The sequence below is a fragment of the Pygocentrus nattereri genome, chromosome 18, assembly GCF_015220715.1.
Source record: "Pygocentrus nattereri isolate fPygNat1 chromosome 18, fPygNat1.pri, whole genome shotgun sequence".
Taxonomy (NCBI): Eukaryota; Metazoa; Chordata; class Actinopteri; order Characiformes; family Serrasalmidae; genus Pygocentrus; species Pygocentrus nattereri.
This window is the reverse complement of record NC_051228.1, coordinates 19,095,015-19,122,230: the sequence shown is the minus strand read 5'-3', so window position 1 is coordinate 19,122,230 and position 27,216 is coordinate 19,095,015. Positions and strand designations below refer to the sequence as shown.

Sequence of the window (27,216 nt, the reverse complement as noted above, 5' to 3'; positions counted from 1 at the left end):
CATGTGAAGTCTGCACAGCGAGGCTGAGAAACAACACAGCAGAAGAAGCTTCACTTGTGTCCAATTCAGGCACTTAAAAGGATCATCCTTTATTACGTGGTAAAAAGCATGTGTACAAATCTGGGCTTTCCTCTCACATCGTCTCTACGTTTACACATCATTAAGTATGGTTAACTAAGAGTACATCAACAAGTCAAACCCCAAATTCATCCACGCCAGAGAGAACATTCCTCCTTCTTCTCAGTCCACATCCATCCCTCGTTCATCACAGAGGCAGCAGAAAGGGGGATGACTAACAAAAATAAATGGCAGACACACTGAAATAAAATGTCCAAAATTTGAAGCAAAGTCTGATAGTGTAAAAACTGAAATGGTATAACGTGAGGGTGTAAAATAAAATAAAATAAAATAAGAAATCAAGCACAGTTACAGAGACACTTCACAATGTAAAGCGTGCAGGTTTGAGAAAGGCCTCAGGACGCAAAAGCCTTCGCTCATGCACTTTGTGGAACTCGAAGCCTGGCAACCGGCATTCAGATATGAAATAAAACTGACCACAAATTAATCTATTAAAGGAACATTCCAGCATTTATCAACTCTGTCTACAGCATCTGCAGCACACGGTCAATTAACACGGACAGTAATTTCGGCATGTTAACAAAAGAAGCCAATGGGCATCTGCTTAATGGCTTCTATTATAAGTGACGTTTTCTACCGTTTTGGTAGTAAACCATATGCTACAGATACAGGTTAAAAGATGCTAGAGAATTCCTTCAACGCTGACCATCAGAGACTCTGCCCACTAGGGGGAGCCCTACTGACATCAAAAAAGGGGACTATGCACTTAAATGTAAAATATCACCAACAATTATTAGTTTACTGGCCGTTAAAGCAGAGGAAAAGCTCAGTTTGGGCTACTTGAAGAAAAGTGCAAAAGTCAAATGTAATGTAATTTCCTTTTTTTAAAAATGGTTCTTCAAAGGTCCTTTAGTAAAGAAAAGAATCATAGAATAGAATCATAAACACTCAAAGAACCCTCTGCATGATAAAAGGGTTCTTTGCATCATGAAGGGGATCTTCAGCTCAATAGAAAATGTGCCATAATGGTTCTACATAAAACCCTTTTAAGAAGGGCACTTCTAGAACTATTGTCAAAAAGTTCTGTATAGAACCATCTACAGCACATTCTCCATCAGTCTAAAAAACACTTCAATGATGCAGAGGGTTGTTTGAGTGTTCATGGGTCTACATTGATCCATTTAATTTACTTAAGAACCCTTGAAGAACCATCTTTTGTAAGCGGAGGATGGTATTAAACTTTTGGGTGATGGTGTCCATCGCTTATAAACATCAAGGAAGGGCTTTTGGTCCCATTCCTGAAGCAATGTCCTGGTCTTCTGACCCAAAATCAACTTGTGAGATTTGTGGCGGTTGAATAAACGGTCCATCATGATGGCTTACGAGAAAAACCATCAAGTACGAGTAAATGTGCTCAAGTGCACTGAAGCAGCAGTAAAGCCATTTTACAGTGATTTTAGAAGAAAATAGGGATAAGAACTGAGACTGTGAGCAATTTGCTATTATTTGAATATGTTACTATTATTTATTTTTACATTCTCAGGAGCTCCCCAATTGCCTCAAATCGATGAACGGATTGCTTTGCTTAACATTTCTCAATGACTGTGCAAAAAAAGACGTCTGCCTTCATTAACCACGTGGAGGAGAAGCCAATGAAAGTGGAACCATCACTATTTCTCATTATGAGATATAGCTAGTTGATATTTCACATTATGAGTCTACTGTAAGAAGATTTTAAGATTACTCAACCAATTTCTAGACAATTTTACTAGTAGTTTTATAGCTTTATCATTTTATTCAATTAAATTGCATTTTCCTCAGCCTGTTTCAAGCTGGCAGTTAACTTCACTGAATAAAATCCCTTCTTATGCCTAGAATTAGGTTAAATAATCATATATTCCTACAATTTAATGTGAAATCATATATACTGACTGACTTGCAAAGACATCTTTTCGTAGCGTAAAAGTAAAGAATGGGCTTGTATAAATGTAGGCCTGCATGAATAAGACTGGGATTAATGTAGCACACCAGGTTCCAGATGAAATTTATGATTAAGTTGGAAAAAAACAAGAAAGGACCATAAGAACTTCTCTGTGGGATACATTTCCAAGTTTTTCCTGGACCCTGTTAGTTAGGAAAGTGCTTTTACTCTAATCCTCAAAGCAGGCTGTAATCATGTGTCCACTACCAGCCAGGAGAAGAAGCAGAAGTAGAAGAACAGGTCCTTGGAAGTTAGAGGCAGGCTGTCCCTTCAAGATCACCACCATCATCATGAGAATCATTGCTATTATCATTATAATCACCATTGCTACCATCATCTCCTTCATTATTGGTATTTCCACCACTAACAATTAGAGTAACCACCACCACGATTAGATTCAGTAAACAAAGCTCCAAGGCCATTGTTCTGGGTCCGGCTCAATGAGCTCAAAGGCCAGTCTTTCATTCTCTTTCTGTCTTTCACTCCCCTCCCTCTCTCTTTGTCCACCAGGTTCACTTGGTGAAAGCAGCTACCACGGCCCATAGCAGCTCGTTAGCGCCCGTTCTGGATGCCTCGACCTCCGGGTCCAGGTCCAGCAGGAGGCGGACCCGCTTCATGGCCAGGTCGTACTGGTCATCCAGCAGAGGAGCGAAAGCATTCTCCAGTACGTCAGAGGAATGGGCCAGGAACAGCAGAGACAGCACGCGCTTGTCCATCCGCTGTGGCTCGTTCACCCACTTGTCCAGCACAGACTCCTGGACCTTCTTGACCAGCCGCTGCTTGACCGTGTTGTTGGTGAGCGGGTGCGTGGTCATGTCGAAGAGCAGGAAGTTCTGCTTCTCCGTTGTCAGGACGCCCTTCTCTACCAGGTTCTTTGCCAAACGCTCACGGACGTTCCTCAGCTGGTAGTGCAGCTTCAGAGGATTCCAAGTCTCTCCTGATAAAGACAAAGAAGGTGTGAAGTCGTATTTGGTAGTAAAGCATAATAATGTGTGTTACATTCTGTTATTATGAGTCACAGCAGGCCATTTATGTAGAAACCTGATCATAAGTCACATTTTAGTCCCAGCTGTCATATTATTGTGGTAACATAGTGAAATCCAAACAATGAAAACCCACAAAGAATAGTGCTATAGATAGATTACATGTGTTACACTGTGTCCCAACAGCAAGCGATGCAAGTGAGCAAGCAATGATGAAATCAAACACTGCCATTATACATCACTGGAGCTTTCTACACCAGCTGTGAGTGGCAGAGTGCGTTACTCTGCAACTGCACCTCAGAATGGAGGAGGAGAGAGGAAGGATCTCTACAACCCTACCAGTAAACAATTCTGAGAGTGCTGAAAGGTAGAAGTGAATACCATTCATTTTGAATCACTGATTGATACTTAGCTACTTAGCAGCTACAAGCTATCAGATACAACCAAGCTGTTGTTTTAACTTTTTTTAACTTTTAACTAATTGAGACTACTTATATTCAGTGGCCGGGGTGGGAGGTGGGGGGGGCATAGCCTCTCTATAAAATCAGAGTCCCAAAACCACAGCCGGACAGTGTAGGAGCTATTTTCAGATAGGTTTGTGCCTTTCATTCTGACTTGATGCACACACTTCAGAATTCACTTCACAAAGTTAAGGGGCTTGTAATTGTACTGCTTCATGTAAAGTTGCAAAAAAGTGTCACCAGCCTAACACTAAGACCTGATTAAACTGGCTGGCCAACCAATAATGTGCAAATCAGGCCGTGACTGGAACAAAGTAACAAGGCCAGGTAGTGAATGACATCGTCTGATCTACAGAGTGAATGAATAGCACATTTCTGCCACTCACCGCTTAGCAGCTCGATCCAGCTCTGTACTGTCTCAGGAGGCTGAGTTTCTTTAATGTGTTTCAGGGCCTCGTCTAGCAACATGTCTCCTGTGGGGGCGTCCGATTTACACATCACCTGGAGACACAAAGGACAACAGTCATAAAATTAATCTCTGCACGCTGTTAAACACGTTTATGTGAACTGACGCCATGAAATATCGACTGATACAATTATTTTGTCACGATTCCAAAGCAATTTAAAAAAAGTACACTGAACACTACTTACACAGGTCTTTAATACAGACAATATAATCAATACATTTTTTATATTTAACGCTTTAAGGCAGACACAAAAAAGAGCCTATTTCTGCTGTTTTGTCTGCTCTTCTCTGTTAATATGACGATGTGTTGACCCCTAGGGAGAGGAATTAAAGCCAAATTGAAATGCAGTAAATTTAGTGGATAAACATGGAATGCAGTGCGCACGATTTACAGGATGCATCTCAAAAAGAAAAGCGAAACCTGTTACACTGTTTTCTTGTCCATTCACCAAAATATAATGCATGATGAATTGCATTTAAAAATGAAATGCTGAATGTGTGTCAGAACTGAATAAGATTGAATAAGACGCACTGAAAGTCAACGGTAACAGTAAAAATGTACATGAAGTGGTGTTTAAACAGTAGAATGCAGAAATGAAACGAAAAAGATTCTCTACATTGTCTTAAAGGGGAACTCCACCAATTTTACTAGATTTCTAAATAATGAGATCCTTGAGATGTAAACAGAGTGAATCGGAGTGGTCTGGTGTGAAATGGTTGATTGTAGAGACTCAGATTTCTTTAGAGTGGAGGTGATGGGAACCAGGTGTCACCAATACAGCCATTTTATTTACTATCCAAAACCACCAGTGAACATACACTTTTATTTGGAATGTTGATGATGGTAAAATAGTGATGCATCGATAAAATAGGTTTTCTTTGGAGACTATTTTGCCTGGCAATGCCCTGCATGTATCCCTGCACCATGAAAGGATTGAAATACAGACATGTCTCAGACATCAGACAGCATATAACCACTTCATGTAATAACTATCTATGAGCTTTTAGAGGTAGACATCTGGTTCCTGTCACTACCACTGTCAACAATTCTGACTTGCTAGGTTTCTCTAGAACATCATTTCACACCAAACCACTCTGAATGACCCTGTTTACATCTCAACCATTTAATTACATTTTTTAAAAATTCGCCGTGCTCCCCTTTAACTTCGTCTCAAGTACTGTGCATTTGTTTTTTACACACTGTTTATTCAGTAAAGTAGTTAAGGGACATGAACAAAGGTTCTGTGTAGGTCACTTTGGAAAGGTTTACGCACTGCATTTGACGCTTTTCAACTGTAGTGAATGCATTTCAATTTGGCACAAAGTCCTCTCCACACCGTTGCTGACAGAACTTCATTATATGACTAAGCTGATTTTTGTTCAGTTTGTGTCAAACTACCAAGAACAACATCAGTCAGATATATACTCTGATTAAACAAGTCAATAATATGCTCTTACTAATCCCAATTCTGTTCTAAATTAGCTCAGCAAAAAAAAAAAAGAAATAAATAAACAAACCAAAAACTACTGTGATAAACAGACACAAGAACATGATGTTACCGCTGCCAATGTGACACATTTACATTTCTGAACATGCATTTGATGCCCAGTTTATTGGCTATTTTTATAATAGATTAGAACTGATCAGTAGATTGCATTCCTTTCTGTCTGACGCATCCCCATGCTTTTTACACCCACCTTTCGGGTGAGCAGGCTTTTCCTCCTCATTCCGCACGGTTCGAGCTGTAATCGTCCTCGGAGGCCGAGCTCAATCAGCATGCAGCCCCTCAGACCAGACGATATGCAGTCGTTCCAGAACGAAGTGTAGCCCTGCGGAATGGCAAAAATAACACCGTTTTACTTAAAGGCATCTTTGGAAGGAGTGCTCATTTTAATATACTGAGGGAGTGGAGCAAATATTGTAAAAAGAAAAAATGATTAAAATGACATCCTTTAGCTTTTTCTATGAAGATTTAATTTGACAGTGCACTGTTTATTCTTTACAGGCTTTCAACAACTCGTAAATCTCCATTTCTTATTAAAACATGAAATTGGTCAGCGTTTTACTGACACCTGAGCAGAAAGACCAATCAGGGACAGCCTGGACAGCGGTGGACTCTCTGGTCCTTTTCAAGCCACAGGCCACACACACAAAGTCTCTTTTTTCGGTGGAGGTAATAAATCAAGACTACATATATATCAAATCAACTACTAATGAAGTAGAAGTGGAGGCAGAGCTGCTTTTACTCTTATAAACGCTTTACTTTCTGTATATTTACAGTTTAATTTCTTCCTCCCTTCTGTGAAAAATAAGTCGCTTGACTCCTGACAAACTTTTATATATACTCAAATAGCAGAATTATCCTTAAGTCTTGGGATGGAGTTTAAGTTATAAGTTCCCTTATAAAGTCAGTCCTTGAACCGTAAACAGTCATTCAGAGTGGTTTGGTGTGAAATGGTTCAAATTTCTTTACAGTGGCGCTTATAGGAACCATGAGTTGCCATGACTACAACACAATATAGACATTTTATTTACTATCCAAACCCACCAGTGAACCTACACAAGTCTTCAGAGTTTTATATGGAATGTTGGTGATGGTAAAATAGTGATAAATCTGATAAAATAACTATATTGTCTTGCAATGCTCTGTATGTATCTCTCCACCATGGATGGATTGAAACGCATTTTAAGCCAAAACTTGATCACAAAGTTATCATATAACATAAGTCTCAGACACTGGTTGGTCTGTATCCCTTTTACCTCTATGGAATGCTGATAATGAAGGAATACTGGAGAAAAAAACTTTTGTTTGGGGACTATTTTGCATCACAGCACCCCACTTACACCTCTCTAACAATTTTAAAAACACGTTTTAGTCCAAACCTTTCGAAAACAATCATAAAACAATGTCTCGGGCATCAGGCAGTGAATTCATAACCATTTCATATAGCGGTTTTCTGTGAGGGAGTTTTCAGAGGTGGACGCCTGGTTTCTATCACCACCACTGTGAACAGTTATGAGTCAGTAAGTATGACTAACTCTGAATAAACTTGTTTACATCTTAACCCTTTAATTATGCAGAGATGTTTAGAAAATTTGGTGGAACTCCCCTTTAAACTCATTTTTGTTTTCTGCAGATGTAAAAACCCTTAATGTTTACAACAAACACATATGAAAGAATAAATGAACTTGAAGAAACACAACATAGTTATAATTTTCAGCTATTTGTAATATTTCACTGACACTCTGGATGTGGTGTGTGACATGGAGCTTCATCAACTTGTGCAGTGATGTAATTCACACCATTCAGTCTGGATACAGTCAAAAAAGTGAGAAGTGAGATTATTTAGCACATCAGAGCAAATCACGAGTTTTATTACGAAAGAAGAGCCTGAGACCCATTTTATACCTGCTGATGTTGGGGCTTCTGGTAGGGTCACATTTTTTTCTATAAGTGCTACTACAATCCTGGAGAATGGACAAAAGTACACAGCTAAAAACAGCAGCGATCATCTCAAAGCCTGAATTTAGTCTATGTTTATAGATAACAGTGTCAGAAACCACATCATCAAGTCTATTAAAGATACTGAGCAAGTCAACATGACAGTAGATGAATGTGTGATGATTTAGGGCTGCAGTTGGCACTGCAGGTGGCATGGATGCATTTATTGTACATTTTTCGGTCGGATTCAAATTTCTTCACAGCCAAATTTGGCCAATGGCAGATTTTTATGAGCTTTTTTTGTTTTTTACTTAAAAACCACAATGTGTGGACTAAACAAAAACAAGTAGCAATATAAATAACCTTGTCTGCTTTCTAAAGAGCCAAACTGGCTTTCTAAATCCTGAACCAAAAACTAGCTGCCTCTTTGTAAGGGGAATCCCACCAATTTTTTAAAATTTCTGTGTTGGCATGAAATGCTTCACTCTAGACAAACTTGCATAGTCAAAACTGTTCACAGTAGTGGTGATAGGAAGCAGATGTTCCACCTCTAAAAGCTCCATCACAGAAAGTGATTACACGAAATGGTTATGAATACACTGGCTGGTGTCTGAGACATTGTTTTACGATATACGTTATAAAATAAATTCATGGTGGAGGGATACATGCAGTGTTGTGTTGTGAGGCAAAATATTTTGTGATTTATTACTATTTTGCCCATCGTCAACATTCTCAGAAGACACGTGTAGATTCACTGGTGGTTTTGGACAGTAAATTCTTCTTCTTCTTTCGGCTGCTCCCTTTAGGGGTCGCCACAGCGGATCATCTGCCTCCATCTTGCCCTATCCACTGCCTCCTCTACTTTCACACCAACCATCTCCATGTCCACCTTCACTACATCCATAAACCTTCTCTGAGGTCTACCTCTTCTCCTTCTACCCGGCAGCTCCATCTCCAACATTCTTTGCCCAATATATCCACTATTCCTCCTCAACACATGTCCAAACCATTTTTTTGGCTTTATCTCCAAACTGCTCCACCTTCACTGTCCCTCTGAGCTGCTCATTTCTAATCTTGTCCAGCCTTGTCACTCCCAACGAAAATCTCAGCGTCTTCATCCCCGCCACCTCCAGCTCAGCCTCCTGTCTTTTAGACAGAGCCACAGTCTCCAAACCATACATCATAGCAGGATGCACTACTGTCTTGTAAACCTTCCCTTTCACTCTTGCTGCTATCCTTCTGTCACACATCAGCCCTGACACCCGTCTCCACCCACTCCATCCTGCCTGCACCCTCTTCCTCACCTCTTTTTTGCACTGTCCATTACTCTGGATGGTTGACCCAAGATATTTGAAGTCATCCACCTTTACGACCTCAGCACTCAGAATACAGTTCCCTTTATATTTTTGGAGAATACTTTTTGAATATTTACATGATGCATTTTAAAACATACCTTTCAAAGGAATAAAACCTTCAAAGGAACACCATTGCTTGTTAAGTAACTGTTTTATCAGTAAGGTGTGTAAATACTCAATATATGACTTTTTAATGAACACTGGGGTACCTGCTAAAGCCAGAGTAGACTGACTAATCAATGTGATCAGTTACTGAGCTCTGTTAACGCCAGAGTAGACTGACTAATCAATGAGATCAGTTACTGAGTTCTGTTAACGCCAGAGTAGACTGACTAATCAATGCGATCGGTTACTGAGCTCTGTTAAAGCCAGAGTAGACTGACTAACCAATGTGATCAGTTACTGAGCTCTGTTAACGCCAGAGTAGACTGACTAATCAATGAGATCAGTTACTGAGTTCTGTTAACGCCAGAGTAGACTGACTAATCAATGCGATCGGTTACTGAGCTCTGTTAAAGCCAGAGTAGACTGACTAATCAATGCGATCAGGTACTGAGCTCTGTTAAAGCCAGAGTAGACTGACTAATCAATGAGATCAGTTACTGAGCTCTGTTAAAGCCAGAGTAGACTGACTAATCAATGAGATCAGTTACTGAGCTCTGTTAAAGCCAGAGTAGACTGACTAATCAATGTGACCAGTTACTGAGCTCTGTTAAAGCCAGAGTAGACTGACTAATCAATGCGATCGGTTACTGAGCTCTGTTAAAGCCAGAGTAGACTGACTAATCAATGTGATCAGTTACTGAGCTCTGTTAAAGCCAGAGTAGACTGACTAATCAATGTGATCAGTTACTGAGCTCTGTTAACGCCAGAGTAGACTGACTAATCAATGTGATCAGTTACTGAGCTCTGTTAAAGCCAGAGTAGACTGACTAATCAATGCGATCAGGTACTGAGCTCTGTTAAAGCCAGAGTAGACTGACTAATCAATGCGATCAGGTACTGAGCTCTGTTAAAGCCAGAGTAGACTGACTAATCAATGCGATCAGGTACTGAGCTCTGTTAAAGCCAGAGTAGACTGACTAATGAATGTGATCAGTTATTAATCTCAAGTAAGCTCAGCTCTGGTGTTATACTGGATTTGCGCATTCATTTTGTGGCAGGTTACATGTGTGTTATTAATTGAAAAATCACACAGTTATTCACTTTACAGTCAAATTAGCAAGCTTCATTGCTTAGGTCACACAGCTCAGGCTCTAGTCCTCGCGGACCAAAAACATTTTAGCACACTGCCTCATTAAAATTACACAATAAACCTCATCTCCTAATTAGCAAGGTTTTTATGAATTGAATTCAGAGTGTTAGATGAGGTTAAACGCTCATCTCTACAGCACTTTGTCCCAGAACGTCCCCAATTTGACATGTTTTTAAATACTTTAAAATGATGTCAGACTCGTACTTAAGATGTCCTTAGTGAAGGAAGGTGAGAGGAAGATGTCGTGTTCTGAGACACATAAGCTGGACGCCCGTCCCACCGCCGCACTTTAAAGTTCAAAGCATAAACTCCGTCTCCTCTGCAGACCAGTTTCTGCTCCCGCCATATTGAAGGTTATAAACTTTTGCTATGATGCAAATACACATGCTCAGAACGTACTTACACTTTCCCATTGGGAAAATAATCAGATACAGGAGTTTACATGGCTATTATTCTTCTGTTTAACAGATTATTTACAGGATTACCCACCTTGTTGAATCAGATAGAAATTTTATTCCAAATGGCCTCAACTGGACAAGTCTATTTTGATTGCGGTGTAGACAAGGCTGTATTCTATTCCGACTGACTGACCCACAATCTGTACACGATCAGCACTGAATCAGACGGACTGAGACCTGGGGTTAAAGTTGTGTAGTGTAACCCTGGCTTAAAAAAATTTAAATAAGACTGTGAGGTAATTTTAAAGGGTCCATATCGTCAAAAACTTTTCCTTGTTTTTTTGGAAGAAAAAAAAAACGTGTATACAAGGACATGGGCCTCTTACTACTTATGAAAACAGGAAGCCGGATGTCCACTGGTACCCATATACCCATAGACACACACACACACACACACACACACATACATACATACACACTCACCAGCCACTTTATTAGGTACAATTGCTTGTTAACACAAATAGCTAATCAGCCAATCACATGGCAGCAACTCAATGCATTTAGGCATGTAGAGGTGCAGACTGAGCATCAGAACGGGGAAGAAAGGTCATTTAAGTGACTTTGAACGTGGCGTGGTTGTTGGTGCCAGACGGGCTGGTCTGAGTATTTCACTGCTGATCCACTTGGGATTTTCACGCAAACCATCTCTAGGGTTTACAGAGAACGGCCAGAAAAGATAAAATATCCAGTGAGCGGCAGTTGTGTGGACAAAAATGCCTTGTTGATGTGAGAGGTCAGAGGAGAATGGGCAGACTGGTTCAAGATGATAGAAAGGCAACAGAATCTCAAATAACCAACCAAAATCTCTGATGAATGTTTCCAACACCTTGTTGTAATTATGCCACGAAGAATTAAGGCAGTTCTGAAGGCAAAAGGGGGTCCAGCCTTTTACTAGCAAGGTGTACCTAATAAAGGAGCCGGTGAGTGTTTATGTATATACACATGTACATACATACATTCACCGGCATATTTGCCCACCACACTGGTTGTTAAATGGCGCTGAGGTTAATTCATTTCAATGAGCTTTAGGGACCCAACCATATGACCATATCATAACCAAGTCTGAGAAGCGCGGCTGTCTTAACCATTACATAATCCACCATCAAGCAGAGATCAGATTTAACCCCTTCGACAGCTGCTGTAAGGAAAAACACCCTCCATTATATGTGACAACTATCCAAGAAGAGCTTTATGTCTACATATGATCGCAGCCTGCTATGTTGCTGGTTCTTGTCTCCTAGTGATCAGTCAGTCATGGGTCGCGTTAATTCTGCTTTTTTTCAGAAAATGAAACGCTTAAGATGTAAACAAAGCCGTTCAGAGTGGTTTGGTGTGAAACACTTTCTAGAGTTCTAGAGAAACTTGCCGAGTCAGAAGTACCACAGTGGTGGTGATAGGAACCAGACATCCACCTCTAAAAGCTCCCTCAATAAAACTTACTACACCAAATGACGGCTATGAGCGCACTGCCTGATGCTTGAGTTTCTGTTTTGTGACACTGGTCAGTAAATTAAATGACCCCTTGCTCCCATCACCAGCCCTGTAATCAGTTTCTCCACAATGAACCACTTTACATCAAACTGCTCTGGATGACAGTGTTTACAGTGCAATGCTTTAGTTATGATGACATTACTGAAAACGTGGTGCTTTGATTACAACAGCTGAATTCAAAGAAGCTCATTATGTAAGGAAGCCAATACATTAAGATTTCTCGAACTAGTGCACCATTTAAGGTGGAACGGGAAAAGCAGCCGTTGCTGCACCATTTAAGGTGGAACTGGAAACGCAGTAACTGCTGCACCATTTAAGTTAGGACGGGAAAATTCGAGTAAGAAGACTTCAGCTGAATATGAGGCTTTCTAAATATTCAGAAAGATGATATTCAGACCTCTCGGTCCTTCAGCCCAAGCAGCAGCACTTCCTCCATCAGAGTTAAGCGGGTTTCTTTGGAGTCTCCCTCCGCGTCCTCTTCCTCAGCGCGGCGACTCTCTGCTTCCTCCTCGTCGGCTGCTCGCTCTCTGCCGGCCGCGGCACTGCGGGAGGCCTCGGTGCGCCGCTGCACCAGGCCGGAGCTCCTCTGGCTCACCGAGCTCATCGCAAACAAACTGCGGGGTTCTGAGGTCAAAACTGCACCGGCCGGGCTGCCCGGATTCTCCCGGATCGTCCCGGTTATCTCGGTCTAACTCTACCTGTCCCGGTTCGTCCCGGTTCGTGTTTGTTGACGTGGATTGTTTTGCTCACATCCGGGAACTTCTCCCCGCTGTTCTACCGAGTTCCTCGTTCAACATGGCGGAGCGCGATGACGACAGAGACCACCCGGCGTGACGCAAGAGGTGTACGCGTGACGTCGGAAGCGACGACATTAAATTTTATTATTATTAAATATTCTGTTTTATTTAATATTAAAGGACCAAATCATTAATTATTCGTTGTTTCTGTGTATATGTTCAGTTATGTCTAGTATGTCCATTTTTTCTTTTTATTGGTTTAAAAAATTGCGAGAAAAGATTAAACTGAGGGGAAATGTTCTCATTTTTCTTTTCCTTTACATAAAAAATGCTTTCTAAGTTCTTCATTCTCTATATACCTACATTTGCAATAAACAGGAAGAAAAACAAAAGGAAAAAAATGAAGGAAAAAAAATTTTTCTTCAATTTGTAGAAAAAAGAAATATATTTTTTTTTTCTACAAATTGAAGAAAATTGTTTTGTTTTTCCTTCATTTGTTTTCAATTTGCAGAAATAAAATATATTTTTCTACAAATTGAAGAAAATTGTTTTGTTTTTCCTTCATGTTTTTTATTTCAAATTGAGTTTTGTAAAGATCTTTGTTGACATGCTTTGTGCATAGACACATATACTTAAATTGGCAAGAGCTGATGAAGCAGCTAACTGCAACTCATGAGCATCGAACTCACCAGGCCTTTAAGACCACACTACTGTTCTTCTTCTTTTTTCTGAAACAAACTTAAAAAGGATGGTTCTTCCACAATTCTATATAGAACGATGGATAATCAAAGAACTATTTGCAAGCTTAAATGCTTCTTTGCATGTTGAAATGGTTCTTCAGACTGATGGGGAATGTGTTGTATATGGTTCTATATAGCACCAAAAAGGATTCTGCTATTGTTACAAACTTGACACCGTAATAATAGCAGAACCCTTTTCAGTACTATAAAGAACACTTTTCAAAAAGGTGCTATAAAGAACCATGTACAGCACATTCTCCAACAAGCTGGAGAACTATTTCACCATGCAAAGAACCCTTTAAGCATTCGGAAGTTCTTTGAGTGTTCATGGTTCCATATAGAATTGTTGTTTTTACTAAAGAACCCTTAAAGACCTGTCTTTTTTTGAGTGTGTACTGTTCTGCCCTGTGCACCTACTAAACAATAGTGAGGAGAGTTTTTTCTCAGGTGCGGTGAGTTTGCTCTGGATTACTGTTTACCTTCATTTAAACTCGACTGATAAGGCGACCGGGTCAGCGGTAGGTGTATCTCAAAGTTGCTTTACACCTGCAGTTTATGTTCAAGTGAGTAATTTGATGGGTGGCCTAATCTGAAATTCCTCCTTATTCCATGCATGGCGCACTGAATTACACATGGCATGAGATAAAAGTATCTGGTCTTAGTGTAGTGCACTAAATGTCAAATACACAGCAACTTCAGATTGTGCTTATATGTGGCAGAACCATAGACTGTCTATCAGCAGAACACATCCATCTAAACCAACTGGTTCCTGGAACTAAAAGGGCTCATATCTTGGAAAACTGTATTTCACTCGCTGTTTTAAATTGTCTGATATTGTATGTAAACACTGTTAACATGTTAATTCTGTGGCTTGTACAGTTCATTTTAATTAAGCTAGGCTTGACTTTTGTCATGTTACATTTGCAAATATCAGCCTATTCAACCTGCAGCAGTTTAGCCCCACCCATTCAAGCTTTTTGAATGAGACACAATACAGGACAGACAGTCAGAACAAAGCTCATTTACATATTTCAACCATGAAGAGGAATTCCACATTTCCAATATTGCTCCATAATTTAGTGTGTGAGGTGTAAACAGGGTCATTCAGAGTGGTTTGGTGTGAAATGGTTCTGATGTCTTTACAGTGGTCGTGATAGGAAACAGGGGTCGCCATGACTACCGACCACTTTAAAACACATTAAAAATGTGTTGTACCAAAAGCTTGTTGTCAGTCATAAAAACAATCGTAAAACAGTCTCAGGCATCAGGCAGTGCATTCATAACCATTTCATGTTATTTCATCAACCATTTCATCAGCTTTTAGAGGTGGACGTCTAGTTCTATCACCACCACTGTGCACAATTCTGAATCTGTAAGTTTCTCTAAAACAGAGCATTTCACACCAAACCACTCTGAACGACTCTGTTTACATCTTAGCGACTCAATTATGAATAAATGTTTGAGAAATTGGTGGAATTCCTCTTTGAAGGCACAGTAACAAGAACAATTTGTTTAAATATCTTTAAAACATGTCATCATGTGTTGCTTTTTGTGACCTTCTTGCCTGCTTCAGATTGCCAGACAGGTTCTATTTAAGTGATGTTTAGATTCAACAGGTCTGGCAGAAATCATGCCTGGGTGTGGCAGTGAAACTGAACCCAGTAGTCAATTGCATTTGTTTTAATGGTTGATTTAGTAGCTAAGGGGCAAATACTTTTTCACAATCTGTGTCATTTTCTGTCAAATATGCCTCCATTTTTTCCTGATGCTGAAAAATAAATAACATACTTGATGGCTGAAGGTGGTGGTCTCTGTGTACAGTACAGTATTCTGTAGAAGGCAGGGATGTCACAAGCTCTGTCCCACCTGAAGAGCCAGAGGCACTGCCAAACTGAAAGGTGGGAGGAGCTTATACAACTGCACCTGCCAGGTCTCTAAAGGAGCTGATCAAGCGCAGCCAATCAGATTCCTCTGAGGGAGGACAATACTGGACCTCCACATCACATCAATAGAAAAGGCCGCGGCGCTGAAAGAGCTCCGTGAGTGGCCAAGTGGTGGAGATTAAAGCGCACTGTTCTGAACTGAGTTCATTTACAGCCGGAGCTGAAGGTGAAGCCATGGAAGATCCACAGAAACGTAAGTGTTTTTCAATTACTACAAATTCTATATAGTTAAAGAAAAAGGTGTTTTTTTGAGGTGTTAAATTCTCAGAATTGATGTGTAGTCTGTTTATTTACTTCCTATTAAGAACACATAAACACATTTTGTGAACTCAACCAATTTTTCTTTCATTGAAATGCAAACAACGTTATTCAGAGTGATCTGTGTGGAATGCCCTGTTCTAGAAAAATTTACAGGCGCAGATTTTTATTTACAGTGGTGGTGATAGGAACCAGGGGTCACCATGACTACAACACAAACATAGACATTTTATTTATTATCCAAAACCACCAGTGAACCTACACGAGTCTTCTGAGTTTTATATGGAATGTTGATGATGGGAAAATAGTGGAAAATTTGAAAAAATAAGTTTTCTTTGGGGAGTATTTTGCCTAATAACACACTGGATGTATCCCTCCACCACGACTAGATTTTCAATAATACGTTTTCGGACAAAATCTTATCAAAACTGTCATAAATCAGTGTCTCAGACTCCAAGCAGTGTATTCATTCGTAACTTTCTGAGAGGGGCTTTTAGAGGTGGGCATCTGGTTCCTATCACCACCAGTGTGAACAATTCTGAAATTGAGAAAAATTGGTGGAATTCCATTTTAAAACACATTTTATCATGTTAGTATCTGCCAATGTCTTTCTACTTTTATAAATGGTAATTACATTGTTATTTCACTAATTTTACTTTTTGATTTGATCTGTAGTGTTTTAGCTTCCCTGAGTAAAGCACTTTCAGACTTCTTAGCTAAAATGGAAAGTGATTTTTTAATAAAGATATCACTCATAGTGATAACACAAAAATGAGAATGTAATTTTTTATCATGATAATATTGTAATGGTTGAAATCTATTAACAACTTCTGTCAGCAGGTGCAGTAGCTATAAAAAGTATGTGGACACTTTAAGTATTGGTAAAACTTAATGATGTTCTTTAGGTTACTTCAAAAATGAGAAATGAGAGAAAAAATACTTCCAGCACAGCATCAAACTGATATTTTGTGAACCTTTACTGTACTTTGTGCCGCTGTAATAGATGACTTTCCCTCTGAAATTAAAGGCTGTCTGTCTGTCTGTCTGTCTGTCTTTCTGTTTATCTATTTCTGCTTTCCAGGCTTGGTTTCGCTCTGTGTTGGCTGTGGTCATCAGATTCTTGACCGTTTTATCCTGCGTGTGTCCCCGGATCTGGAGTGGCACGCTGCGTGTCTGAAGTGTTCGGAATGTGAGCAGCACCTGGATGAGTCGTGCACCTGCTTCATCAAAGATGGGAAAACCCTGTGCAAGAAAGACTACAGCAGGTACTTCAGCTTATTAAACAGTAAACTTGCCAGGTGTATCAGTATACCCTGAAAAAAGATCCCTAAACACCTTCCTTCTTGGCTTCAATGCAACCCAGAGGAAAGAACTGCTCTGACTGAGATCTGCTCTTAACCTCATGTACTTCTCCTAGATCTGGTTGATTTTCTCCAGTTTCTGATATCCAGCTCTCGAGAAATAAATAACCCTCAGATTTTCTCACTTTGATCAAAATATGGATTAACTCTTTAGTGCCTGACTCATCTGAGCCCAGTCTGAGCTGAGTAATATTTCCATAAGAAACGCATGTAGGATCTAATTGTTTTCTTGTAGAGCTCTATTCTAGATCACAGCACTCTCTCAGCAGTCTATGTAGAAGAAGAACTCAAGCTTTTCTCATTCAGCACCAGAACTTCTTGCAGTGAAACATTGATGTTAATCTCCTCTTTTCTCCTTAGGGGTTCAGGAGAGAGTTCAGAAATCAGTGATCCTTCGTTAACACAAAACTGAGATCTCCTTTCTTTCTTTGAGACAATCTTAAGAAAGACATTTGTTCCCCTATGACGGTTCTAAGGAAAACCTTCCCTGCTGAAAAAAAACCCACTTGAATTCTTAACTAGGATTATAACCTAATGTTTTTCATCTTCTAATGAGAAATGGCTTAAGGGTTACTATGAGAGACCACTAGTTTCCTGTAGAACATCTTTAAATCACATTAGGAAACCATCAAATGCATCTGGAATCAGAGCACCTGTTAAACCAAGAGTCCTTTACACTGTGACATAATGCTGATTGCTTCTGTGTTTACATTGATTTATGTCACCCTTAAAACTGAAAAGGTTTTAGTACATTCTTAAAGAATATGGTTATTTAATGGCTCTTTAGCAAAGAAATGTCTCTATATAGAACCATGAACACTCAAAGAACCGTTTGAATGGTCAAAGGATTCTTTGCATTATGAAATGGTTCTTCAAGTTGATGGAAAATGTGCATGCATGTACTACAGATGGTTCTATATAGAACCTTTTTGAAAAGGGTTCTAAATAGATTCTTCTATTGTTAGGCCTGACATCGTAAAAACAGAAGAATGCTTACATAGAACCATTTTCAAAAAGGTTCTGTACAGATCCATCTACAGCACATTCATCAGCCTGACAAGCTGTTTCATGATGCAAAGAACCCTTTGACCATTCAAAAGATTCTCTGATTCTGAGTGTCAATGATTCTATATAGAACCATTTTCTTTGCTAAAAACCCTTGAAGAACCATTTTTTAAGAGTGTTATTTATTCAATAAGCTCAGTTCTCTTGGACCAAATAAATGAAAGCAGTTTACAATTTCAATTAATCGCTTAATTGGGGGGCAGTCATGGGCTGGAGGTTAGGGAACCGGCCTCGTGACCGGAAGGTTGCCGGTTCAATCCCCAGAGCTGACAGCACATGACTGAGGTGTCCTTGAGCAAGACACCTAATCCCCGGGCGCTGCGGATTGGGCTGCCCACCACTCCGGGCAAGTGTGCTCACTACCCCTAGTGTGTGTGTGCTCACTAGTGTGTATGTGGTGTTTCACTTCATGGATGGGTTAAATGCGGAGGTGAAATTTCCCCGTTGTGGGACCAATAAGGGTCACTTAAAAAAATAAAAATGTGAAAACGTCAAACTAACAATACTTGTTAAATGCTAAAGAAGACAGCAGCTGGTTAGCGTTAGCTTGTCATACTGACAGCTTTGCTCATCACACAACAGCTTTGATTATGGCTAATAAAAGCTACGCTGACTCAAGTTTGGATGATACTGACTCAAATCTGAAGAAGTAAAGTTGAGTAGCTGTTCTTGGAGGGACAGAAAGACGAAATTGAACCTGTTCTGTGGAGTTTGGATCCGCTGCCTGCTTACTGGGCTAACGTTAGCTCTTCTCTTTCAGACTGAATATATTATGCACTACTTAGGTGTAGGATCCTATATTTGAATTTGTATCTAGTACACTAGTAAACCATTTCAGATTAAGCCGTAGTTAACAGTACTCTTAGTAAGCACAGTGTCAGCAACAAGATTTGCAAAATCATTTAATATTAGGCTTTTTTCTCTAAATTGACTGCAATGCTTGTCTTGGTTAATTTTTGGTCATAAAAAGTTTATGTCCATTTAAAATCTGTTTGAGGAGATTAAAAAGTAGTTAAACCTTGTAAGCAGGGCAGTGAGTCGTCCAAGGGCAGACCAGCAGTGGCATGCAGTCAGCAGGGGCCGACTTTATCAAGCCATCAGCCTGATAAATGCTTGCTATTTGTGGATGGTTGTCGGGAGCAACAGGAACCAAAGTTGAACATGTTCTGTGCTGTTTTGAGTTGTATTCTGCTGGGCTAAGCTAACGCTAGTGTAGTTAGCAGGCTAAAAGTACCTATAAGGACAAAGACTCATATCTAAGAGCACAAAGTGGAGTGACTCGTGTTGGAGTAACAGCGCTGAAATCAAGCCTGTTCTGTGGTGTAGCTATTAGCCTGTTGGCTGTTGCCGAGCCACTGTTGCATACAGTTTTTCTTCAGTATTACCTGATTTAGCTGCACAGCAAATGGAAAAACAAACTGTAACTGGCCGTGGGATCTATTTAACACTGTGGGCCCTTTGGTGACTTGCCACCGAATTCTGCTCATAAATAAATTACCACCTTTAGATGGAAGGTTAGAGTGGAGAAATCACCAAACTGTGCCAGACTCTGGCCCTTCAGCACCAGAATCACCAATGTTCGACAGCATTGCTCCAAAGAACCCTTTTTGGCTTTGTCTTTGTTATAAAAGAGCCCATACTTTATTAGCCCTAATTAATTTCTACATGACCGTCTTCCAACCTTTCTTTATGCCATAGAATTAAACAGGCTGTTTTTGATTATTGGTATATGTAAATGAGCTCTGTTCTGATTGACTGCCCTGTATTGCATTAAAAAAACAGTCCATGATCCATTTAAGCTCAGTCTGTGCAAGGCTAAGCTGCTGCAGGCTGAATAGGTGGATATGTGTAAAAATGACATCACAACAATCAACGTTCAAAAGAGGTGCATGTATGAACTGTATTACTTCATAACGTCTGTATTAGTGGTATTAGTATTAGTAGATCTGTAGTGTAGGATCAGTTACTACATATGAGTATTTTGACCTGAAGTCAGGTTTAAACAGTAATAGCTGAAAAAATAACTTCTTTTTTTACAGGTTGTACGCCTCCAAGTGCCCAAAATGCCTCCGTGCATTCAGCAGTCATGATTATGTGATACGTACACATGGTGGAATTTATCATGTGCAGTGTTTTCGGTGTATGGGCTGTGATCGTCAGCTGGTACCTGGAGACAGATTCACCCTGCGGGATGGAAACCCACAGTGCGCTGCCCACCCACAGCACTGCAGGGGAGTAAGGCCAGGTATACACTAGCTGTAAATGTACTGCATCAACAATGTAGAAAGTCTGTTAGGCAGTGCTATTCTGTGTTTCACACCATCTAGTTAAATAACTACAATTCCTACACTTACCAGCCGCTTTATTAAGACACCTCCTTGTTTCGACACTCACTGTCCATTTTATCAGCTCGACTGATTGTGTGGGAGCACTTTGTAGTTCCTCAGTTACAGACTGTAGTCCATCAATTTCTCTGTAGACTTTGCCACCCTGTTCTTAATTGGTGAGGACCCCCACAGCGCAGATGTTATTTGGGTGGTGGGTCATTCTCATTGCTGCACTGGTGTGGTGATGATGTGTTAGTGTGTGTTGTGCTGGTCTGAGTGGATCAGACACAGCAGCACTGGTGGAGTTTTAAACACTGTGTCTACTCACTGTCCACTCCATTAGACCTTACTGTTTAACCGTGTAGATGTAAAGTCAGAGACGATAGCTCATCTGACGCTGTACAGTTTGTGTCGGTCATCCTTCATCAGTGGTCACAGGACGCTGTTGGCTGGATGGTTTTGGTTCTCAGTCCAGCAGTGACACTGAGGTGTTTAAAAACTCCAGCAGCTGCTGTGTCCACTCACACCAGCACAACACACACTAACACATCACCACCACGTCAGTGTTACTGCAGTTCTGAGAATGACCCACCAGCAAAATAATATCTGCTCTGTGAGGTATGTTGTACGAAACAGATGGATTACAATCTGTAACTGTAGTGCTTCTAGACCCATAGTGCTGAGTTGTCTTCTCACAGTGGAAGGATGGACAGGAACACCTGTGGATGTTTTAAGATCTTAAGCAGCTTGATTTTCTCCTCTCTCTCAAAGATGGAAGCTTTAAATGCTGTTGATCTGATGGGGCTGTTTTGGTGGCCTACCAGACCTTCCAGGTGGTTGTTAGGAGTGCTATTACTATAAGTCTAATCTCCTCAGAAACATCTCCAGGAAAATAAATATGCATTTATTGCTGTATTTATTGTATTTATGGCTGTAGATTGCTCTGTTCGGACTCTGCTGGTCACACCTGTTTTTCTCCCCATATGTAGGCAATGTCCAGTCTAATCCTCACTGGTTGGGGCCTCAGAGGTCAGACAGAGTGACCCGTGTAAGGACCGTGCTAAGTAAAGCTCAACTGCATACGCTGCGGAGCTGCTATAGTGTGAACCCGCGACCGGATGCTATGCTGAAGGAGCAGCTAGTGGAGATGACCGGTCTGAGTCCACGGGTCATCAGAGTCTGGTTTCAGAACAAACGCTGTAAAGATAAAAAGAAAAGCACAGCAGCCAGACAGATACAGCACCAGCCACTCCAGCAGGTGGGCAAGAGACTTTAGAAGTTTAGAGTGAATGATGTACTAATCAGCATTAGGTTTCATTGTATAATAGTCATAGTAGTATTAATAATAACTCTGTTGTTGGATGAAAATCTCATATCTCCATTTGGTCATTTTTCTGTTTTTGACATAATATGAAAATGACTGTTGTCCTTTACATTGTGTGTAAATTTAATGAAAAATAGACCAAAAGAAACAGCCAAAAATTACCTGGACAAAAGTCTGGTTCCAATGACTTACATTAAAAGTAAAATAGGTAAAGTAAGTTCTAATTTTGGAGATACTAGGTTTTCTTCCCACAACAGGGATCAGTCAGAGGAGGAACAGGAGGATTTTATGTACACAGAGGTGAAATAGACAATGAAAACAACACCATCACAATTATTATTATTTTTCAAGTATTGACAATGAAACTAAACCAAACCAAATATTAACATTTTCAAAATGTGAAACATTTTGATTACCGCATTGAATAAAAATCCTATTATCATTTAAATGAATATAATATACCATCTTCAGACTAATGGTAGACTGTTAAAGCTCAGGCTTTAATTTAGGCCATAAGAATCAAAACTCAGTAAAAACACATCTGCAATAATGCTAACCTCTACTAGCATCCCTGTAGAATTTAAGCAGTTTGTTAGCACTAGGCTAACAGCAATTCATATTTACATATTAGATTTTTGCCCACACAGACATTTGAAGCTTCTAAAAGACGTCTTACACCTTATTTTGAGTGGACTTCTTTGGATGAAATAAACACTCAACAGACTCTCAGTAACATGTCAATAATATCTCAATGATGTAGAAGCAGTGAATATTTGTTTATGAATTTAGTTGTTTTTTTACTTTATTTGGTGTCCAAGTTCAGATGTGAAGAGGAACTGAACATGTAACAGGATTAAAACAGACCGTCAACATCCTCCACAAGCTGTTATAGACACACTGAAACCATTCTGTAACTGCAGTTTAACTGGATTTGGGTTTTAGTTAAGGTTAAGATCAGGATTAGGGACAGGGTGAGGGTTAGGATTAGATTTTGAGTTGAGTTTAAAGTTAGGGTTAGGATTAGGGCCAGAGTGAGGGATAGATTTTGGGTAAGACTAGGTTTTGCTTAATTTAAGTACCATATAACCTATAGACGTATTCAGTATTCAGATTATGCTACTTCACAGATGTTTTTGATACTCTGGTAAGAGTTTATTGCTCATCTACGAAGGGCCACTCAAAATAAAGCATTACCAAAGCTTCTTGCAGACATAAGCTACGTTCACATCACAAGCCTCTTAGCTCAAATCCGATTCTTAGCTCAAATCCGATTCTTAGCTCAAATCCCATCGCTCTGACACGATGGTTCACACTTATTTAGGTAAGTGACTAAAATCTGTCACTAATGTAAACAAACTAGCATCCTGAAATGACCGCATGCACACGTCCTACTGAGCAACATCACATCAATGAATCACATGCATCATCAGGAAACAAATGATTGAGCAGAACGAGTCTTCACTGCGAAGATAATGAACTCTGAACAGCCCTCAGTCGTTCATTTTTAGAGCGAGACAAAGGCGAATAGAGTGAATTGTGTTGCTTTTCCACCATTTACATGTTTTAACGTCTGTTGGCGCTGCTGCCATGGTAATGCTGAATGATGGCGCACATGCCTGGGGAAAGAGCACATGAACTCTGATCTGAGCTTCTCATTAATCTGTAATCCAAAAGGCTACATTCACGTTGCCAGGTTGAAGCATCACAAATCTGATTTTTTGTCCCAACGTGACTCCCTAATGTGATCTGATGTTTTCATGGACATGCAAATCTGATCTTTTCAAATCCGACCTGAGTCATTGTCATATGGGGTCCTAGATCGGATACGTATCCGATTTGTGGCCATGCGACCTTAATGTGAATGATCAGATCGGTGCTGTGTGTGTGCCATCATTCAGCTTTACCATGGGGGCAGCACCGAACAGAAGTTAAAGCCTGTAAATGATGGAAAAGAAACACATCTCACCATTTTCTCCTTTGTCTCATTCTAATAATGAACAACTGAGAGAGGTTCAGAGTAAAATCTCCACGGTGAAGTCTCGTCCTGCTTGTTAGTCTGTATGCTGATGATGCACGTGATTCATTTGCATGACATTACTGAGTAGGTGTGTGCATGCTGGTCATTTCAGGACACCAGTTTATTCACATTAATGACAGGTTTGAATCACCTACCTAAACGAATGTGAACCATTGTGTCAGAGAGATCAAATTTCAGAAAAAAATCTGATTTGAGAAATGAGGCTTGTATTGTAAACATAGCCAAAGTAGCTCAGGTCGGATTTGCATGTCACAGCCCTGAAAACATCAGATTTGAGTCATATTAGGGATTGGATTTGGGTCACTTCAAACTGGTAATGTGACTGTAGCTACAGAGCATAGTTTACCTTTCACAATGACTCTTTCAGTAGTGAGCTCTGGCGTAGAGCTGCCACCGCTGTTTTTCATTTCTAACAGCCCATTGATTACACTGCCTTTCATATTCACAGTCAGTGATGTATCTAGAACTTTCAGAAAGCCTAAAGTGATGTTACATTTCAAGTGATTGGTCTCATTGTAAATCAAAGCATGCTCTTCTGTCTCTTATTAATTATGATTATTACAACAGGTAAGGCCTACTGAAGTCCTAACCAATGAGAGAGCTCACTTAGCCTTATCCACTTCAATACCCTAGTTAAAAAAATCTGATTGGCCAGTTTTCTGCTGGGTGTTTCAAGATTGTCTTTTGTTTCAATCCAAAACTTAATTGAAACAAGAGTAGCACTGTAATACTTGCAGAGTTCAAATATAAGCATGACTTTACTGAAGAAAAATAACAAAAATTGGTCTCTGAAATTTAGGTCTCTGAAATCACAAGGGTTTCTTCACTGCTTTAGACTAAGGCATCACAATGTGCCAACCCTAAAATCAACACAATGTACTTGTGGCAAAAAGAAAAAAGATCTCTCTGAGTGGGTAGGGTGGTCCTCCCTCTCCCCCATCATTTAGTGCATTGCAAGTCATTGCTGGCATCTGTTGGCTGATGTCGTAGAATTTGCAGTGAGCATTCTCCTTCTCCTTCTTCAAACGTGTTGAGCTGTAATGACATGGTGTTAGCAGCAGCTTGTAAAGATGGGGTTGAGCTTCACATGTCTGGGAGGAAGCTCATGCTAGCCTTCATCCTCCCTGCTTGGTAGCATCATGGTATAGAGGGAGACTTAGCTAACAGGTGAAACTAGACAGGACTAAATTGGAGGAAAATTGGGTAAAAAAGGCCCCCAAAGTGAAAAAAAATTAAATGAATGGGCATAGTAATGAACATAAAAATATACATAAATATGATTATATTATTGTTTTGTAACAGGCTGTGGAGGAGGACAGCCTGTTTGCTGCCAGTCCGGACAGTCTGGACAGGGACATTCTGATGACTCCACTGGATTTCCAGAGTTTAGAGCCATCTTGGAAACTGCTAACTAACTTCTCCTTACATTCTGACAGCGATCATGACCATGTACCAGATCAATATCTGGTGAGTAACACATTAACTCTTTAACCTCTGAGATGTTCAGGTCCCCATTCTGATAACTACAGAACTCATGCATCCATTTCACAGTAGTTATTGAATATTTCATAGTAGATAATAAATAATTTATAGATTTGTTGCAGTTACTGAAAAATTCATAATAGTTACTGAATAATTCATAGTAGTTACTGAATAATTCATAGTAGTTACTGAATAATTCATAGTAGTTACTGAATAATTCATCATAGATCCTGAATATTCTTCATGTTCTTTAGGATTGTGTATTAGAGACGATGACGAGCTGCTCTTCTGCTGGAAGTGAAATCGTGCCGATATCCATTGATCTGCCAAACACACCCAGGAGCATCACCAGCAGCCCAGCAGAGGCTAAAAAATAATCTAATCATGCAATAATAATGAAGCATAATGTTTTTGGAGTCAATACAAATCTGCCACTCATTCAGTGAGTTCATGTGTTGTCACAGTGTTACGTCCACATGTTTTTGTCTGTGCAAACATTATACATTTTTAGATTATAAAATTGTCTTTTTTTATTTGTACTTTTGTACGAATGTTCCAAGTAACAGTATTTGTGTTATTTTATTTATGAAATTCCTGAACGCTTTAGTTCTTCAGTTAAACTAAGCTTTTCATTTCTATCTGTTTTTTTTCATTTGTATATATTGAGTTTGTTTGAAATAGCTATTTATTGTGTGAGAATGTATTTATTTCATATTTCTGTCATACCAAGTACTAAACTATTTAATAAATTATTGTTACAAAGAAATAACTGTTTATTGTTTAGAGCTCTGATTAAAGCTAATGACTGTGATGTGTGGAGAGGCTCCTGTCATGTTCTTTTTCTTAATAAGAAGTGATTGCTCTTTAAACCTTGCTAAAGACGGCTTTTTAAAAACCGGCAAATAAAAAAAAGTCCTCTCTCTTTGATGATGTTTTTCACACATATACCTCACACATTCCGCAATTCCGGTGTTCTCTTTGCTATCTAGATGCCTGCTGTGTTTGGTCTGTAGGATATACAGACACTCTGTGCACCACTGACCTGCACTTATCACATACTGTTAACCTACAAATGACTGATAGCCAAGACCTGTTTGGTGTTTTGTGTCAAGCTTTCCACTGGACTAATGAGGCTAATTTAGCTAACAAAAAACAGCAGCTTATAACCCACTTGTTAAAACTGTGAGATGCTGTGTGCAACAATGCAAAGATGTGTGTTGCATAACCGAAAACAATAGCAGCCGTCATATTGAAGCCTGAATTTAGTCCATGTTTATAGATAACAGTGTGTTACACAGTGCCAGAAACCACATAATCAAGTCTATTAGAGACACTGAACAACTCCACATGGTTTGAGGTGATTGTGTGATGGTATAGGCATACAGTTAGCACCACCATAATTGGTGGGGTATAGGCTTCCATTACTTGCTACATTAGCCTGTGGTCAGAAACTGATCAACAATGAATGAGGTGGAGGGGCTGATGAATTCTTGCAGAAACAGATGGACTACAATCTGTAATAAAATGGCCAGTAAGTGGAAGCAGAAGGTATATGTTTCTAATAAAATGGCCAGTTAGCGGAATCACAAGTTAGATGTTTTCAATAAACTGGCCAGTTAGCAGAAGCACAACATAGACATTTACAATAAAGTGGCCAGTTATTGGAAGTACCAGGCAGAGGTTTATAATTACTGTACAGTCTGTATGTCATGTAAAACAACTGTATAGCCAGAGAAATATCATGGGCACTGTTGGGTCAATAAAGACAAAAACACTGAATGTTATGTTTGTATTGTGTTCCTTTCCATCTGCATATCTTCTCGTCTACTCATGAATAAGATACATGTTGTCATGTCTCTTGCCCTGCATTTGAAAGCACTACAATCTGAGACTAAAGATGGTGCTTTATAGTCCGGCTCTGAGACCTCCGCTCTTTAACCAAGCTTTTGTGCTCTAAATCAAATAATGAA

The 27,216-nt window shown here is 39.8% G+C and overlaps 2 protein-coding genes across 2 annotated transcripts; one reads left to right on the top strand and one right to left on the bottom strand.

Annotated features, from left to right (window-relative positions):
• Positions 1 to 49: 49 nt before the first annotated feature.
• On the bottom strand, positions 50 to 12,771 carry si:dkey-27b3.2 (Golgi phosphoprotein 3). Its single transcript, XM_017711261.2, has 4 exons — positions 12,369 to 12,771; positions 5,668 to 5,799; positions 3,890 to 4,004; positions 50 to 2,996 (listed from the first exon to the last, which is right to left on the bottom strand). Exons 1-4 carry the CDS (start codon positions 12,573 to 12,575, stop codon positions 2,572 to 2,574), a joined length of 879 nt encoding a protein of 292 aa, XP_017566750.1. The 5' UTR covers positions 12,576 to 12,771; the 3' UTR covers positions 50 to 2,571.
• A 2,764-nt stretch (positions 12,772 to 15,535) lies between these two features.
• isl1l (islet1, like) lies at positions 15,536 to 25,654 on the top strand. Its single transcript, XM_037547648.1, has 6 exons — positions 15,536 to 15,584; positions 16,731 to 16,914; positions 20,115 to 20,320; positions 21,392 to 21,660; positions 25,079 to 25,231; positions 25,501 to 25,654. The coding sequence occupies exons 1-6, from the start codon at positions 15,566 to 15,568 to the stop codon at positions 25,621 to 25,623; spliced, it is 954 nt and encodes a 317-aa protein (XP_037403545.1). The 5' UTR covers positions 15,536 to 15,565; the 3' UTR covers positions 25,624 to 25,654.
• The last annotated feature ends 1,562 nt before the right edge of the window (positions 25,655 to 27,216 follow it).

What these genes read in the sequence shown, in the direction of transcription:
- si:dkey-27b3.2 (XM_017711261.2), bottom strand. Translation starts at nt 12,575, where the DNA reads ATGAGCTCGGTGAGCCAGAGGAGCTCCGGCCTGGTGCAGCGGCGCACC. An exon ending in AAAGCCTGCTCACCCGAAAG is followed by an intron (nt 4,005 to 5,667) that starts GTGGGTGTAAAA and finishes TTGTGTCTCCAG; the next exon opens with GTGATGTGTAAATCGGACGC. An exon ending in CTGGATCGAGCTGCTAAGCG is followed by an intron (nt 2,997 to 3,889) that starts GTGAGTGGCAGA and finishes TGTCTTTATCAG; the next exon opens with GAGAGACTTGGAATCCTCTG.
- isl1l (XM_037547648.1), top strand. An exon ending in CTGCAGGGGAGTAAGGCCAG is followed by an intron (nt 20,321 to 21,391) that starts GTATACACTAGC and finishes CCCCATATGTAG; the next exon opens with GCAATGTCCAGTCTAATCCT. An exon ending in AGCACCAGCCACTCCAGCAG is followed by an intron (nt 21,661 to 25,078) that starts GTGGGCAAGAGA and finishes GCTGTGGAGGAG; the next exon opens with GACAGCCTGTTTGCTGCCAG.